This window comes from Aphelocoma coerulescens, chromosome 1 (genome assembly GCF_041296385.1).
Source record: "Aphelocoma coerulescens isolate FSJ_1873_10779 chromosome 1, UR_Acoe_1.0, whole genome shotgun sequence".
NCBI classification, from domain to species: domain Eukaryota; kingdom Metazoa; phylum Chordata; class Aves; order Passeriformes; family Corvidae; genus Aphelocoma; species Aphelocoma coerulescens.
In genome coordinates this window covers 101182929-101198693 of record NC_091013.1, presented here as the reverse complement: position 1 = coordinate 101198693, position 15765 = coordinate 101182929, and the positions used below count along the sequence as shown (strand labels likewise).

General features: G+C 36.5%; 1 protein-coding gene and 1 long non-coding RNA gene across 12 annotated transcripts in view; one reads left to right on the top strand and one right to left on the bottom strand.

Moving 5' to 3' along the window:
• The window catches only part of ABI3BP (ABI family member 3 binding protein), a 146737-nt gene that overhangs the window by 98359 nt on the left and 32613 nt on the right, over window positions 1–15765 (top strand). For 9 of the 11 annotated variants that reach the window (XM_069021582.1, XM_069021575.1, XM_069021572.1 and 6 more), the window contains 12 exons: window positions 1933–2007; window positions 2819–2893; window positions 3565–3612; window positions 4162–4236; window positions 5584–5658; window positions 7268–7342; window positions 7981–8052; window positions 8527–8601; window positions 10197–10271; window positions 10751–10825; window positions 11947–12012; window positions 12344–12418. In XM_069021582.1, coding sequence (XP_068877683.1) covers window positions 1933–2007; window positions 2819–2893; window positions 3565–3612; window positions 4162–4236; window positions 5584–5658; window positions 7268–7342; window positions 7981–8052; window positions 8527–8601; window positions 10197–10271; window positions 10751–10825; window positions 11947–12012; window positions 12344–12418 — 861 coding nt within the window. The remainder of the gene's footprint in view (window positions 1–1932; window positions 2008–2818; window positions 2894–3564; window positions 3613–4161; window positions 4237–5583; window positions 5659–7267; window positions 7343–7980; window positions 8053–8526; window positions 8602–10196; window positions 10272–10750; window positions 10826–11946; window positions 12013–12343; window positions 12419–15765) is intronic. The other 2 variants (XM_069021526.1, XM_069021547.1) reach the window with 2 other exon arrangements.
• LOC138113429 (uncharacterized) lies at window positions 4538–15105 on the bottom strand. Its single transcript, XR_011152167.1, has 3 exons — window positions 14922–15105; window positions 5787–5901; window positions 4538–5634 (listed from the first exon to the last, which is right to left on the bottom strand). It is a non-coding gene; the product is annotated as an uncharacterized lncRNA (long non-coding RNA).

The window sequence follows — 15765 nt, the reverse complement described above, 5'->3', positions numbered from 1 at the left end:
TCTTTTCTGTGTGAGCTTGCTTGTCTTTTGGCAAAGTGAAGGTGAAAACAAGGGGTTTCATTGTAAAGAGGAAGGATTCTGCTCTGTATTTCTCAAACTGTGAGCTTGTTACTTTTTTCCCAGGCACAAGCTTTCATTCATACTTGTTGGTTCACTTTTCCACAGCCCTGGTGTTGTTCAGAGATTTAAGAATGTGTAATACTTCCTATAATTGTGTCCACATGGGTTGTTATACCCATATACAACCTTAGGAGAATTAAGGATGGAGAAAGTAAATTATGCAACTCACACTTGCATGATGTGAGGTACTGTAGGGGGTTGACCCCAGCCAGAAACTAAGCACACCCTAACCTCTTGCTCATTCTACCCCACAGTGGTCTGGGGGAGAGAATCAGAAGAGCAGAAGTGAGGGGAAAAAAGAAAAAAAAGGAAAAAAATATCAAGATAAGGACAGATTAATAAGGAAGGATAAAAAGGGGAAGGGGGAAGCAAGTAATACAAAACAACTACATGCCACATCCCACAGGCAGACCAGTGCCAGACCAGCAGCAATGGGTGCTTTAGAAAGTTTTGTTGCTAAGTGTGACGTGAGCTGGAATATCCCTTTGGCCAGGGTGGTTCAGCTGTCCCGGCTGTGTCCTCTCCTAGCATCCTGCCCACCCCTAGCCCAGCCCTATTGCCTGGGGGCAGAGTGAAAAACAAAGAACTCTTGGATGCTGTAACAAGCTGTATTCAGCAATAACTAAACCATTGGTATTTTTTCAACAATTCCTTGGTCACAAATCCGAAACAGAGTACCACAGGGGCTGCTATGAAGAAAACAAACTCCATCCCAGCCAGACCCACTACAGGTATCCAAGGTACTCAGAGTACTAGATGGTATTGGTGAAGAGAGGGGCAGAGAGACAGCAGCTCAAGTTCTGTTTCTCCCCAGTAAGTCTGCACCTATTGCTTGAAAAAAAACCTTTAAATAAGTCAGGAAAGTGTACAAAGCTGAAGCTATAAAACCACCCACAGTTTCTTCGTGGCTTTTACAAAAACTTCAAATTTATATTTGGGATCTGTTCTGTATTAGAGCTGTTACCTTGAACTCGAGGCAATTCTGAGGAACACAACACTCTGATGCTGAGTTTCAGGGAGGAGTAACTATCTGTCATCAGCCCTAGCAGGGATGGTATGATTATTGTGGAGACAGTGATTGTAACATTTTGATTGCTCTTGGTAATACTTTGGTTTTGTTGTTGTATTACACTAATGCAGTTCTGGAAACAATTAGGTGTAGAACTGAGAAACCAAAGTCAACAATAGGTAATGATGCTTTCTTGTTTGAATGGTCATATTGTCTTTCTTGTTCAGTACAAATCATTAAAAGCAGACCTGCAAAAATTTGTCATCTTTCTTTGCATGTTCCTTAAAAATTTAATAGTCAAGATTCTCTGTCTCTTATTTTCTATTAAACAATCAAGGAGAATCCTTGTTCCTTTCAAGTTGTTACACACATAAGACAGGACAATTTCCTTCAACATTTAATGGTAAGAGGCAGAGGGCAGATCAGAACATGATCCTAATTTTGTTCTCGGTCATCCTGTGGAGGTGGCACCATTTCAGGTGGTCGTATGGTTTGGGGGGCAGAAAGCTTTCTTTTTCTGCTTCCCTTCCCCTCCAATTTCATGAAATGAAATTCAGTCCTTCATAAAGGACTGAAAAGTAATTCTGTTCCACTCGAACCTCAGTTTCACTGTCAGAATAGAATCACTTCATTGATCCTGGATCATATGATTGCTTGAGGCAGATCCATTTGACTAAGGTATTTTTGTCATTTGAATTTGATATTGTGAATCATTCCAGGACAACACCCATTACAGAGCAGTATATTTGTATTTGAAGCTACTTATTACTTTAATAATGCTTAACCCAGTTTCTTTCTTTCAGCTTCAAAAGATCCATATCACAGGCCTTCCAAACCTAAAACATCACCCAGTCCACGTGTTCCTCCAACTAGAGCAAGTAAGCTTATCAATATTTTGCCCTTTAGTGCATGAAAGTTTCATCACTTTGAAAATTTTCAAAACTGAGAAGTTCTCTGAAGATACAGAGTTACTTATTTAATAGGCAATGTGTCACTGTCATAATCAAATTTTGCTATACAGCTGTCATGAAACAATCAGCTGGATATTTGTACATGTCAATGACACAAAATGATGGAGATGTGTGAGTTAACACTCATCTTGAGCTCTTGCACACAGGAAAATCTGCATCTTGATTTTCTTGGAGTGTGACAGAAATATTTGTATTTTTAGTTGCTTGCTTAAAAGTGTAAAATTACAGTACTTTCCTGTTGCCAAAACTTTGGAAATAGCTCTGTCCGTTTGAAAAGCAGTGGTAAATTTCCACGTTTCTTCTGCTTTGACTGCTTTGTTGATTATTTTTTAATGAGGAGTTGATTTAAATGGGCTGCAGGTTTTGGAATATGAAACACTTGAGAAGCCCAACTAGGAAGTGTGAGAACTACAGCAGTTTACTCTGCAGAAAGCTCTATTGGTTATTGCTGTTGGAGTGGAGAGTTAACCTGACATGGCACTTTGTCTTTAGTCTCTGCACGGGCATAGTATTGATTGCACTAACAGGAGATTATTTTCAAATGACAGAAATAAGCCCTAAAAAATTTCTTAGCAGAAAATGAATCTTCTGTCAGAAAAATCAAAACACACATGTTGAATCATCATCCTCAACAATGTGTTCAAAACTTTGCACATCTTCACAGGTCCAAGAATCATCATCCTCAATAACAAATTCAAAACTTTGCTCATTTCCCCAGGTCCAAAAGAAAGTCGACGAGTCCCTTCCAAGCCTAGGGCATCACCAAGTCCAGATGTACCACACACGAAACCTGGTATGCACACTGTTGTTTTGTTGTGCTTCAATACCCAGGGGTTCTTTTGGGCTGTCCTTTGTCAGGGAATCAAGTGTTGATTAAAATCTCTTCATATTACAAATATATTCTCTAACGATCATTAAACAGGTGTTTAAAGGAAGATAGAGCTGATTTCTGTTTTTAGTGTCTCAGTTTTCGTAGCTGCCTCTGCTTTTCAGCCACGTGACACCTACCACTGATGAATATTCTGTATAGCAGGGAAGACAACATACAAACATTATGAAAAGTTGGAAGAAATTGCATCTCTTTTTTGCCTGTCAAAAGGTGCTTAGAGAAAATCTTATTTGAGGGCCTTCATGTATGACTCTAAGTATTTGTAACTCAAACCACTCACGGGTTTGTGTGACCTGGTAATGGAATTTGACGCTCAAAAATAAACTTAATAGGGATTTGCATACTAATGAACTGCCAAACCCCTGTAACTTCTAACAGTTCTGAAAGAGTCCATTGAACATTACTTTGAGTGAGCATATATTCACTAATTTTACAAAGAAACAATTTTTTTTTTTTAAAAAGGAAAAAAAAGGAATGTGTTTCAATTGAAAACAAACCAGTCATGTTAAAGGGAGTATTTTTACCACTTACTTATATTTACCACTAACTCTGTGTATCTTCTTGTTTTTATGAAGTTTTGGCAGCTAGTACATTTACAGTTGAACAACAAAAGACAGCAACAGGTAAACTTCTTACCTTGGTCTTAGCTGGCCATTAGCATTTTTTCACTGCTCCCTGGACCAATGCTTATATATCATTAGTCTGTTGTTCACATAATCTGTTTGTGGTTTTGATTTGTTTTCTTTTCTACTAATTGAACTAAATTCTACTCTGTTGCAGGTATTGAAAGGTTCCTAGCTGGTTTGTTGTCGTCACAGAAAATTTCTTTCCCTGTCACACATCTTGTAATTCCTTTGACACTTGTAGGAGACAAGCATGCGTATTGCAGTTATGGGTTCTGAAATATGGATGGAAATCTGTTCCCTGGAGTTATCTGTGTTCTTTCAGGTTTTGTTGCTCGACTGTAGATTTTGCTTACTGATTAATTTCACCCATGTTTTCATTCAGGATTTTGTTTCCTCTTGAATTCCTGTACATATCTGACACTCAGTTTTTCAGGCTGCCATGCAGGGATTGTTTTTCTTTGCAAGCATGAGACATGCAGTGCCTGTGCAATAAACCTGTCTAATTTCGTCAAAGTATAAACCCTTAAAACAGATCTTTTCTTTCAGGTCTTAAAGAACCACAACGTATTCCTTTTCAACCTAGAACAACTCCCATCCCAGATGCTCCATACAGGAAGCCTGGTAAATGATCTGGGTTTTTGTGAAGCTGCAGTTCATAATTGAGCAATTGCTTTCAGGGTGGCAGTGGGGAGAACAGTCATCAGTGCATTTGCTGTTACCTGGGTATTTTTCTAGGTTAAGAAACCTCTGCAGGGATGCAATTAAATCTGATGGAAACCTCAACAGTTCAAGTCTTTTTTTATCTTATGAAGATATTAACAGAAGGTGATTTACCAAAATATGAATATCGATCTAATATCGATATCCAACTGAGACAGACAAAAACTCTCTAACAGTTTAGAGTTAGAAAGTGTATGTTTTATTTGGCACCAGGCTCTGTGTGGGATAGCTCCCCAAGATGCAGGGCCTCGATCCAAGCAAACACAAAGCTTTTTATTTACAAAAATTATGAATATCCAAAATACAAATGCATATTCATAACATTAACACCTCCCATTCTCCGCTTCGTATGGAAATGAGCTTCAATGTCATTAAGCATGCACAGTGTGTGTCCTGAATTGAGTTGGTAGTCTTGAATTGGGTCAGTGGTCCTAAATAGATGAAGTAAGCTCATCTTCCTCATTTTGACCTTTTTCTCCTTTCTGAACTTTAACAATCCTAATTGCTTTAGTGACCTCCAAATTTCCTCTTGCGTGATTTTTGAATAGGTTCCCACCAAGGGAGGAAATTGGCAATTGTCCTTGTTCCCTACACCAACTTATCAATGTTTCTGTTTCTTGTTCTAAGCACAGCTAAGCAAACATGCAAATGACAGATCATCAGTTATTTAGTAATCAATTACTAGTTTCAGGTCCAGCTCTCTTAACTATTTTAATTAAATATAGCTGAGACTGAATTCCTTCCTATTCTAACTTCAACACAGCTAGCCTATAACTTATGTTAACTTTATGTTTCTTTTAAACCTATGTTTCAAAGGAATAGTATCAGCCTATATGTTTTAACCAAGGATAAAAAGTTATTTGCAGCTTGTGTCTGAGCAACACACTTCAGTAGTTTGCACCATGTTTTTGAAGCTCTTATGAGAGAAACTGCCTAATGCTGTTGCATTGCTTTTTCTTGAAACACACATTTTCACCCAGATTAGACTGCAAATTCCCTTCAGTTACATTTTGGTTAGATGACTGCCCTTTGTAAATCCGACTGACCTGTGTAATATAATCAGTGATTTCACTGAAGGATTGTTAATGTTGTTTCCTAACCATAAATTTCTGAGGGTAAATGCCCATTGCTGTTTTAAAACATCCCTTTCCTGTTGTATGCAGTGTAGTGCTGAAAGGTTTTTTAAGGAGGGGAGGAAAGGGAGGTTCCTTCGTTATTCAGATCATTTATTGACATTTTTTCCAACAGAGATTCTTCCAACCTTTGATGAACCAGATACTACTATGATTCCTCGTATTCCTGAAAGAACAAAGGCAACATTTGGTAACTGTGTTATTCCATAAAAAATTATTCTATTTTCCACTCTTTTTAGAGAATATCATCTTAGAGAGACCCCATTGCATTTTATTCAAAGCTAATAATGAAATTTTGCTCTTCTTGTAGATACTTACTTGCTCTTTGGTCTTGATAAGGGTAATAATGCATGAGCTCGTTCACTTTCAAAGGTTCTTTTCCTCATCTTCTAGCCTTTTCCAGTCAGGATGATGCAATTCCTCCAGATGTTATCTATTTTCCAGTTAAAGGGGACTTTATTTAAAGAGCAGATAGTGATTCTTCACAGAATTGCAGAGTATTCTGAGTTGGAAGGGACCCATGAGGATCATCAAGTCCAACTCTGAAGTAAACTGGCCCATCACAACCCTTGCATTATTAGCACCATGCTCTAACCGAGTTAATCCCTTGTTCTTCATGTGAATTGTGGATAATTTCATTCCAAAATACTCTTCTTCTTCACTCCTCATGGTTTAATTTTACAGAAGAAAATCCTAATACATCAACAACAGCATAAAGTCTCCAGACCAGATATGTGACCGTCTAAATCCAGCTCTAGTTCTTAAAACCATCCTCTCTGCTTACTTCTAGTTATCCATGTTGGGAAAACTTGCCTAAATATATGAAACCTTAGCTGAGTGTTCTTTCTTCTTAACTTAATTGTCAGATGTGGACCAAGTAAGGGTCACTGAATCCAAGCAGTACTGGGGAGCAGGAGCATTGCTTGAGCAATCTTTGTTCAATCAGTTTTCTGTCCCCAGTTTCAGAGACAAATCTCAATCATGATTTTTTGAGAATGGTTAATGAAATATTAATAGGCTTTTTATAATCTTCAAATTATGGGGTTTTTTGGAAAGAGGAAGAGGAAATTAAAACTGCTTTTAACCATGTTTCTATTTTAATATATATTCCCTGTATGCAATGATACTTAGGTTAGTATTCATTCAGTATCTGTTCATGTAGCTTTATGAAGTGTGTGCCCTGTTGTAAACACCTGAGCTACCTGAGTAATATTCACGTGCAAGGGGGATGAAGAATGCACAGGATAAGGCAGATAATTTTGGACCCCTCCCATTGGTGTAGACCACAGACTAGAAAGTGCTAAGATAACCTTTTCCAGTTAATGATTCCTACTTTTCTTTACAAGATTTTTTTTTTATCTGAATAGTCCGAAGATAACAATATTAAATCATTCCTACATAAGAACAAAAGAATTTAATTTATAAACCAAGTTTGATACAAAATGTTGATACAAAATGTTGATACAAAATGTCCTCAGATACTCGTGTGTGGTAGATGAGGAAGACATAGGTTACCACTGTCTATTTTTGTCCTATTACAGTATGATGATGTTAATGACTATATTCTAGACTGCTTGATGCAAAGCTACAAATTTGTAGATAATTTTTTAGAAGTCTTCTTGTGTTAGTGGCCATTTAACTTGCTTTTTCTTTGCAGGAATTCCAACTGAATGGTTTTCAGCTTTATTCTTACATAATTTGCCTTATTCCAGATCGGATCGTGCTTATGTTCCTTGTGTGCTGTGAGAGCAGTGTGTTTTTTCAATTATTGTTCTGGGTGCTGTTTGTTTTTATTCCAGCTCCAACTGAAAAGCAGTTCATTCATACCAAACGAAAAACAACTGAAAAACCAAGAGTGCCATACACCAAACCTGGTAATGGAGTAATTCTTTTAATTTTGTGTTTAATCATTCTTTCCCCAAGTTTCTGGTTTTGTGCTCCTTAATGGATTTATTCATAGCCAGTTTTGTGCTGAAACAAATGCACTACACTTTAAATAATCAATCCAAAATATGCCAAAACTACACTACAAACAATAGTAGTGGGGTATGTATAATATACATAATGTTTTTCCTATTTCTATTACACATAGCAAATGAAGGCTGAAATGTAGTAATGTGGGTACTGACAAATTTCAGTGGCTAGGCAGACTGTGATTACTGCTTGGTAATCTTGGATGCTCCTCTGTGAGCACTTTTTTTTTTAATCTTTTCTTGAAATGCAACAGAACTCCTTTACAATGTGCTTGGACAGTTAGCAACAGACATTGTCTGCTATACTGAAATGAAAGTAGCTTTAAAAATAGTTATGGAGGACTGTGTGGCTTCCCATTTTCAGTATAAAAGGAATGTATAGCAGAAGTTAGTAGAAAGATAATTATATCTGTCAGCAGTTGATTTTCAAGATATTCTGCTACTCCTTAGTTTGGGGCATTTTGCAGGCTTTAGCAAATGCTTCTTTGTTTCTATTACAGACAAATATTCTAAAATTTTTCACATTTTCTCCTTAACAGCAATACATCTGACAACTCCACAACCAATTATTACAAAATCTACTACTACTGGTCATTCAAGGGCAACAATGGGTAAATAAGTTTCCTTAACATTAAGATGCAGGTATTTCTAATTTTTCAAAGGAGAAATTTCTCGACAGCGTTCTCCAATGTGGTATTTATAAAACACCATTTCACTATCCTTCGTTCTGCTGCCATGTGCATGTATCTTAGTACAGAGGATTCTCATTTCTATTTTTTGAAGTAAAGCAAAAATAGCCTACAGCTTATGTCTGGTCAGAAGTCTGTATTTGTCAGATCTCCAACCAAACTCAGTGGCCTAATTTTTCTTTTAGAGGAAGAATTTAGCCACTAACTCAACTTACAGCACACTGCTGGGACTTTTCTGTGTTTTGGATAGTTATTTTGTTTCAGGTTCCAGAAAGCCATGGAATTGTTATTGTCTTTTTTTCAGGCATTTGAGGCATGCATTTTCTGTGGGCTAAATATGGCATTGGATCATGACTCCTGAAGAATACAATAATAATCTTTTTCCTTTTCTTTCAGCTCCAAAAGAAACACTGCTCATTCCTTCCAAATCCAAAACATCTGTCAGGCCAGAAGTACCACAAACTAAACCTGGTAATTTACAGTTTGTAACTTTAGAAGTGTTACTGTGGCACTGCCTTAGTTACATTTCTGCTGTCACTGAGGTCTGCGGTCAGGGGGCATGCATAATAAGTAGACAGAAATTTGCATCATTGTTCAGCTGAGAGTATGTTCATAAATTATATCAAAGTGAATGCCCAAGAATTGCATCAATTTCCATGGAAAGCAGATGGATGGGTTTAGTAGCCATCAAAAAATGTGAGAAATTCAATTAATTTTAATAAAAATATTTTTCTGTGGTCACAGTCACAAAGTTCTTTTCTTTTTGGAGGATTTTACTGCCCTAAATACATTTGATTCAATTTCTCAAGTACTTTTGAATCTCGGTTACAGAGTCTCAGTCCAAGACATTTAGATGCTAAGAGCAGAAGTACCTTTAATACCAGTGATTTTTGCAGTAATCACAGTAGATTCAGGGGTGCTCAGCTGTAGTGGAGTGGTGATACCTCAGCTTTACCATGGGGTGAACTATTTCAATAAAAATTGCTGTGTAGGAAGATAACAGGAGATAAATATAATTAGGGAGAGGAGGGATTACATGGCTATGAGAGCAGCTCCTGGTCTTTCTTACTCTCTGACCTAACCTCTGAACTGACAAAATTTTAGTCTTAGGCAAATAGCTTAATGAATAGTTTAATAGTTCCCCCCCCCCGCCCCCCACTTCTTTCTCCTTGTCCATTTTATATAGCCAAAAATATTTTAAGCAGAGACCCTATTTATTCAAGAATCTATATATATACCATATGTGCATATATATTACTATGAACATCAAACTGAACAGTCCAGGAAAAAGATTTCTTTTCTAAATGCCTTATTTTGAAAGGCTGTTCAGCAGCTAAGTTAGATTCTAAGTCTCAGTTGAACAAGAGCTATTTCCAATCATGTCATAGTTAACAAGTGCCATCTTTTGGTACCACTACAAATTTAGTTTCAGGGAAAGAATTTTAAAAAACAGAATTTAGAGGCTTGTTTTCTGCCTTTTAAAGTTTAAATCATTATAATGGTGTATATGCAAAATAAGCTGCTGTTAGGAAAAACTGTAAACAAATGTTTACTGTAGAGTATAAATGGCACTTTTTAGCCACTGCTCCTTATGCTAGTAAGTAGGTTATTTTCCAGCTTCCATATTTTAACTTTATTTCTGAAAGACAAAGAGATGTGTAGGGTGTGCCTCTGCCTACCAGTCTGTCCTTTTCATCCAGTACTTTCAGTTAATGAATTCAAATTTGAGTGAGGTCTGAAAAATAAATACATTACTAAAAACTTCTCCAAGTTTTTTAGGGAAGTGTAAGTTAATACAACAAGTATGAGAAAGACCAAAGACTGTCAGAACTCCAGGTTTAGGGCAAGTGTTCTGAAATTAGTGGGGGCCCAGCAGAATAGTTGCACTGTCTGGTTGTCAGCATGAAAATACATCGAGACTAATCAGAACGTGTCTGTCTTGTGTCTGTTAAAATTGTCCTAGCAGATGTGCAGATAGGTTTTTAGGAAACAATGGAGACAGATCCTTCATGAAATCCAACTTTTTAAATTTCCCTTCTCACAGAACAATGGTTTATTTTTTATAGCTCCAAGGGCAACACACCTGGGATCAATTAACCTTGTAACAGTTCATGTTGTTGATGGGTCCAAAATAACTTTGGGTAATGAGAATATTATGTCAGTTTATTTTTCATACATCTTTACTTTCTCTGCTTTTGCTATATGGCTAAATGTACCCTTTAATCAACAGAAATACCTTAATATATCTTTGTCATTTTCGTTTGTTAGTTACAGTCCAGTGCATGTACAAAATATTGCTGGTTTTAATTTTCCAGCCATGTTTCTTCTTCCTGTGTTTCTTTATAGAAATAAGTATTACATGTACAAGGCTGAGGAGTCAAGTAAAAAGGCATTGCCTCATCATCTCTTCTGATTTTGTCTGACTTACTAATGATATATATCTTCCCAGACTTGAAATGTCTTTTACCTGTATAAAAGCATGATTTTCAGCCAGATTTCTAGCACTGACTCTTTTGTTTATGAACTGCACAGACAGTTTGAATTTCCTTTCCACCTGTGATGTCTTATGTTTAAAATGAAATCATTTGCACTTGATAAGCAGCAATATCTCCATTTTCAGTTCCCAATGAAACATACCACATTTCACCCAGGCCCAAAATTGGTCAAGCAACTGAAATTCCTTGGTACAATACAGGTAATTTTTTAATATTTTCTTAATTGTTGTACTGTAGGTCTTCAAAAAAATTAGTAGAGTTTAGTGTTTAATGGTATGTTCATTATTACCTTTAAAACTATTTCAAACACATAATATGAAAGTTTATTTTTCCCCTTATCAAGTATTCATTTATTGCTCTGAAAATGGGGTTTGCTCAGTATTGCCTCAAATATCAAAGATTATATGAAGTTTTTAAACAGCATTAGAGCTGTGTATTGAATACTCAGATAAATAATGTTGCAAACATCATTGTAACCGAGTTCCAACTTTTTCCTTACAAAATCTAGATCTGTAAAACTTCCCAAATCTAAATGTCAAAAATGGGTATTGTGTTCTGTCCTGCATAAGTATTTTCTCTGATGCTTTGGCGAGGCTGGATTAAGTGCTATGGGTCAAGTGTTTATTAGACTGGAATATCAAATAGCCAGTGCTATTTTAAAAAACTGATTTACAGACACTGATGATTGGGCACAAGATAACAGTGACTACTGCTTATGCTTTCAGCTTCCAGTGGGAGTTTCTCAGATCCCATAACAACTACAGTATCAAAATTATTCTGCAAGTGAAAGGCAACAATAAGAAAAGGTTGAAGTCTTCTGATTTCAACCTTGGCAATGACATTGTGCTTCAGCTGCCCCACACTGTGTCTGCATTCAATGCTCCCAGTTGTTTTCTCAGCAATATTTCAATGTTTTGTGGTTTTATCTAAGTCTTTGATTTTGGGGGGTTCAGTTTGGTGTGTTGTTTTGAGGTTTTTTGTTTGTTTGTTTTTTACAGAACCTAATTAAATGTCTTAAGGCCATGGATACCTTGCAGAGCTAACTCTGTATCCATATACAGTTGGGTAACTGGCTGTAAATATTTTATATCTTTTTCCTAAACCTACATATGAATGTAACTGGTCAGACTGCATGATAGAGTCATCTGGCCACTAAAGAAACTAGCATCTCCCACATGCATTTTGGATTAGAACTCATAGAACTCTCATATGTCCATTTTGCTGTATCACATTGGTGCATGGACCTTTTTGTCTGGCAAATCCACTGCACTGTCTGTGTTCTTTCACACACAGCATTGAAACAGAACCTTATTTCTTTTAGCACCTCATAAAACACGTCTCACTTCTGCAAGACCAAAGCCATCGGATAAATCACAGACCAGACCTGGTAATAATTTTTTATTCAATCTGGGATGGGGAAGAGATTAAATAGTTAATTAATTTCATCTATTCTTAGTGGAATTTTAAGCATTGCTGGTAGAAAAAAAAAAAAAAAAAGGGTATTTTTCAATCAATTAATAAGTCTAGTGTTAAAGCCTTTCCAAAACAGCAAAAAAAAGAAAAGAAACCAAAACTCTGTGTGTTATCACAGCAGGTGTTACATTTTATTCTCTAGTGTGCAATTGTTGGCATCACAGAGAAGTCTGTTGGGTATTCTTCTCATGGAACTTCTTTCTTTTTCTTCTTTTTTCTTTTTTCCTTTTGAAACTCTCTCACAGCTTTTAGTAAAACCACACTAGCACCAGCCAGAACAAAAGCACCTGGACTGCCAAAGTGGATTGTGCCAACAACAGGTAGAGTTTTGGGGGTTGGGTTTTTTTTTTATTTATCAATGAAAGAGCAGAATGTGACTTCCCCAAGTCATCTTGAGCCCTGCAAAATATCTCATTGTGTTTTATTGTAGAATTTAATTCCTCAGAGTGCCATGTGTAATTGCTTCTATTGATCTTGTTATATAATTCCTGAGGGTGATTATGAAATTATATTGGCATCTGGAAATTTACAGATGGATTATTATGTAGCTACTGTTTGCTAATGTTTCCCAGATGTTAGATCCACAATAATTACTGGAAAACACTTAGTTGAAAAGGATCACCCAGTTGTTTGAGTCCAAGTCAGGAGGCTTGGTAGGGAAGCCTTAATCTTGCTAGTTATTCTCTATGCACAGGGTGTGTTCACATCAGACCTACTCACTTTCAGACCATGCAGCATTTGGACTGTGCAGTATTCAGGCTTGGATACTTCAGCACCAAAAAATTCCATGTTGGTGGATGACAGACAAGGGTCTTCAATTTATATATCCATATGCACATAGATATCAAATATCCCTAGCCACAAAGACTTATTAAAAGTACAGGCTTGGTTGGAGGGAAAATCATTTTTCATTTTTCAGTTGTACCTGATTTTTCCATCCAATTAACATAATATTTTCAGTGCTGATTCATAATGAATCCATATTTTTTTATTTTGTAAAGCATTAATTTATTACATCAATAGAAATACTGTTGGGGATTTTTTTTTAATACAGCCATTGGTTAATTAAATATGTAATTTTGGGATTCTTCATCAACAATTCAAGTTTAAAAAAATAATATAAATATATAAATAATGTGCATATTCAAGGCAAACTTTTGGCTGATCACCCACTAAAAGTGCTCCTGTCCCATATTAGTGCTGGGACCTGTTATTATTTCTATGCTAGCTAGATTAGGATAGCCTGAGTGATATTCCATCTATTCTAAATATTTTTGCCTGTGTAATGTTTCTTTCTTGTATCTTTGGCAATTTAATACCTGTTGCTGATCATAGAATGTCTTGACCTACTCATTCTGGTACATTTTCAAAGCCCACCATGTTATTAGAAATGGTAAAAGCTCAAAGAGATGGTTGTATATTTAAAGTGAATTAAATTTTACCTCTTTAGAACATGACATACATTTCTGTATTACATTCAGAGTGAATGCCTTCATTAGAGGCATGTGTTCTTTGACATTTCATAGTCCTTCTGGTAAATTAAATGAGGCCATCAAATTCCAGGACATCAGAGCCAGTTACAGCATTAAATGCCCAATTTCAGTAGTTACTGGTTACTGGAATAGGAGAATGCACACAGGTCTCCAGGAGTGATCACATTATGAAATTATGCACAAACACACAATTACATTACACAGTGCATTGAGCTTTTCTCTTCTCCCCTATACTCATAACCTTGGCAGAGGTATTGGAGGTTATAAAAAACACCAGGAAAAACGAATACATGCTAAGTAAATCAGGAGTATAAACATAACAGTAGCAAATTGTTACATGCAGTTTTTTGTGCTTAATGCTGGTTTAGGTTGCTAAAGTATTGTTTTAAGCAATCTTATTGTAAGTACCCTTCTTGGTGTGCCCACCACTTGTTATTATTTCCATGTCTTTAGAGTAGGGCCTGTTGCCACGAGGAACTAGATCTTCATTGTGGTAGATGGTGTCAAAAGTCACCACAAGGCTACTATTTACTGTGCATGCTGTGTGTACTCACTGGTAAATAAATACCTTCTTTTAGAATTTGTCTGAAAAATGATACTTCCAGTAGCAGTTTCCATTGCCAAGTTACATAATTATTTTTTTCTCTAAGTTAAAGAAACATCCTGTAGTCTGTTAGCTAAATTTTGTGTCCTGCCAAGTGGGCCCTTTAAGTCAAACTTGGTATCCAAAGTACTAAAGAGGAGCTGGCTTTTGTTATCTCCTGCCCACTTCTTTGTACCTCCAACCCCACTGCCAAAATCTCATTTCTGTGAGTCTGCACCCTTCTTCTGAGAAGTGTAAGAGAAATCACCAGTGAATTCTGTACATTTCTGACATCTTGAGAGGGGGCTGCAGCTTTTCACAACTTTTCCATCTATACTTTTTTTGATGATCAGTAAGTGTATTCCCAAGTCTTCTGTAAGGCAGGTACATCACAGTATTGTGGCAGTGTCTGAGACACAAGGCTGACTGTGCCCACAAAAATAAATTTGTACAAGAAGGAGTTCAGGTAATCAATTAAAGAAATCTTCTGTATCTCTCCCAAGCAATGTGCAATTAATTATCTATTGCACAAGAATTCCTAAGTGTGTAAAAGAGACTTAGGAAAGAGAATTCTATAACCTGGAACCCCAAATCTTACCAGCTGAGCAAAGACAAAAAAAGTTTCTTTTTCAGTATTTCCTGGGGTTAGCTTATCAAAATCCTGAACTTTTGATCTAAGATGATCAGAATTTTTAACTGGGCTGTTATGAATATGTTATGTATGTAACAATATATTTTCAGACTCACCTTTAGACATTACATCACTTATTCTCGGATCTTCTGTTGTTTGAACACCAGTTTGGATCTTTGAATTCCTTGCTGGACTGGCACTGCTGTTGAATGTACTCCATTTCTTCTTCCTGACTGGGATCATTAGCCTCAGTGCAAAGATGTTTCACCCCATGCAGAGAGTGCTTGGCAGCTGCAGAGCCCAGATGATAAACAGTGGAATTTGATTTCTCCAGTACCAGCACACGGGGTTATGGCTGGTTTCCTGGCAGGCTTTTCAGTCTCCTGGCCAGCTGTAGTGCCAGGTGGTAAACTTGACTGAGGGAAAGAGGCAGGGATTGCTTCCTCATGACTAGCATTCCTTTTAGGTTTTTGACATGTTTTAGCCATTTTCTCTAGAATGTAATTTTATTCAGGTGTCTTTTCATGTTAGTTTATGTAACTTGTTTGTAAGTTGTTTTTTTAATTTAATCCTGATCTACTGCTCCTGATCTACTGAGCTTCCTGACAAATGTCAGCAAACAAACTTTGAGCAACATTTCCATTTCTCTTGTGAAAGGGAGGTGCACATGATTTTCATTACAACTTTGTGTTCTGTTTTCTTTTTATTTTTTAAACTGTATGTGTATAGCCAAGTTCCAAAGGAACTCAAGTATAAAGGTATTTCTGTTTATTTTATCAAGGGCAATTTTTCCATTGCTTCCCTTAAAATGATCCACCCTTCTAATAGTATTCCTCCTATTAAAGACATAGAGTTTAGTTTAAACATGTTCCAGACCCTGTGAATGTTTCCAGGAAAAAATATAGAATTAAAAGAAGGCACAAAGAGATATGCAAGATCTATTTAAAATTCTGTTAAAAA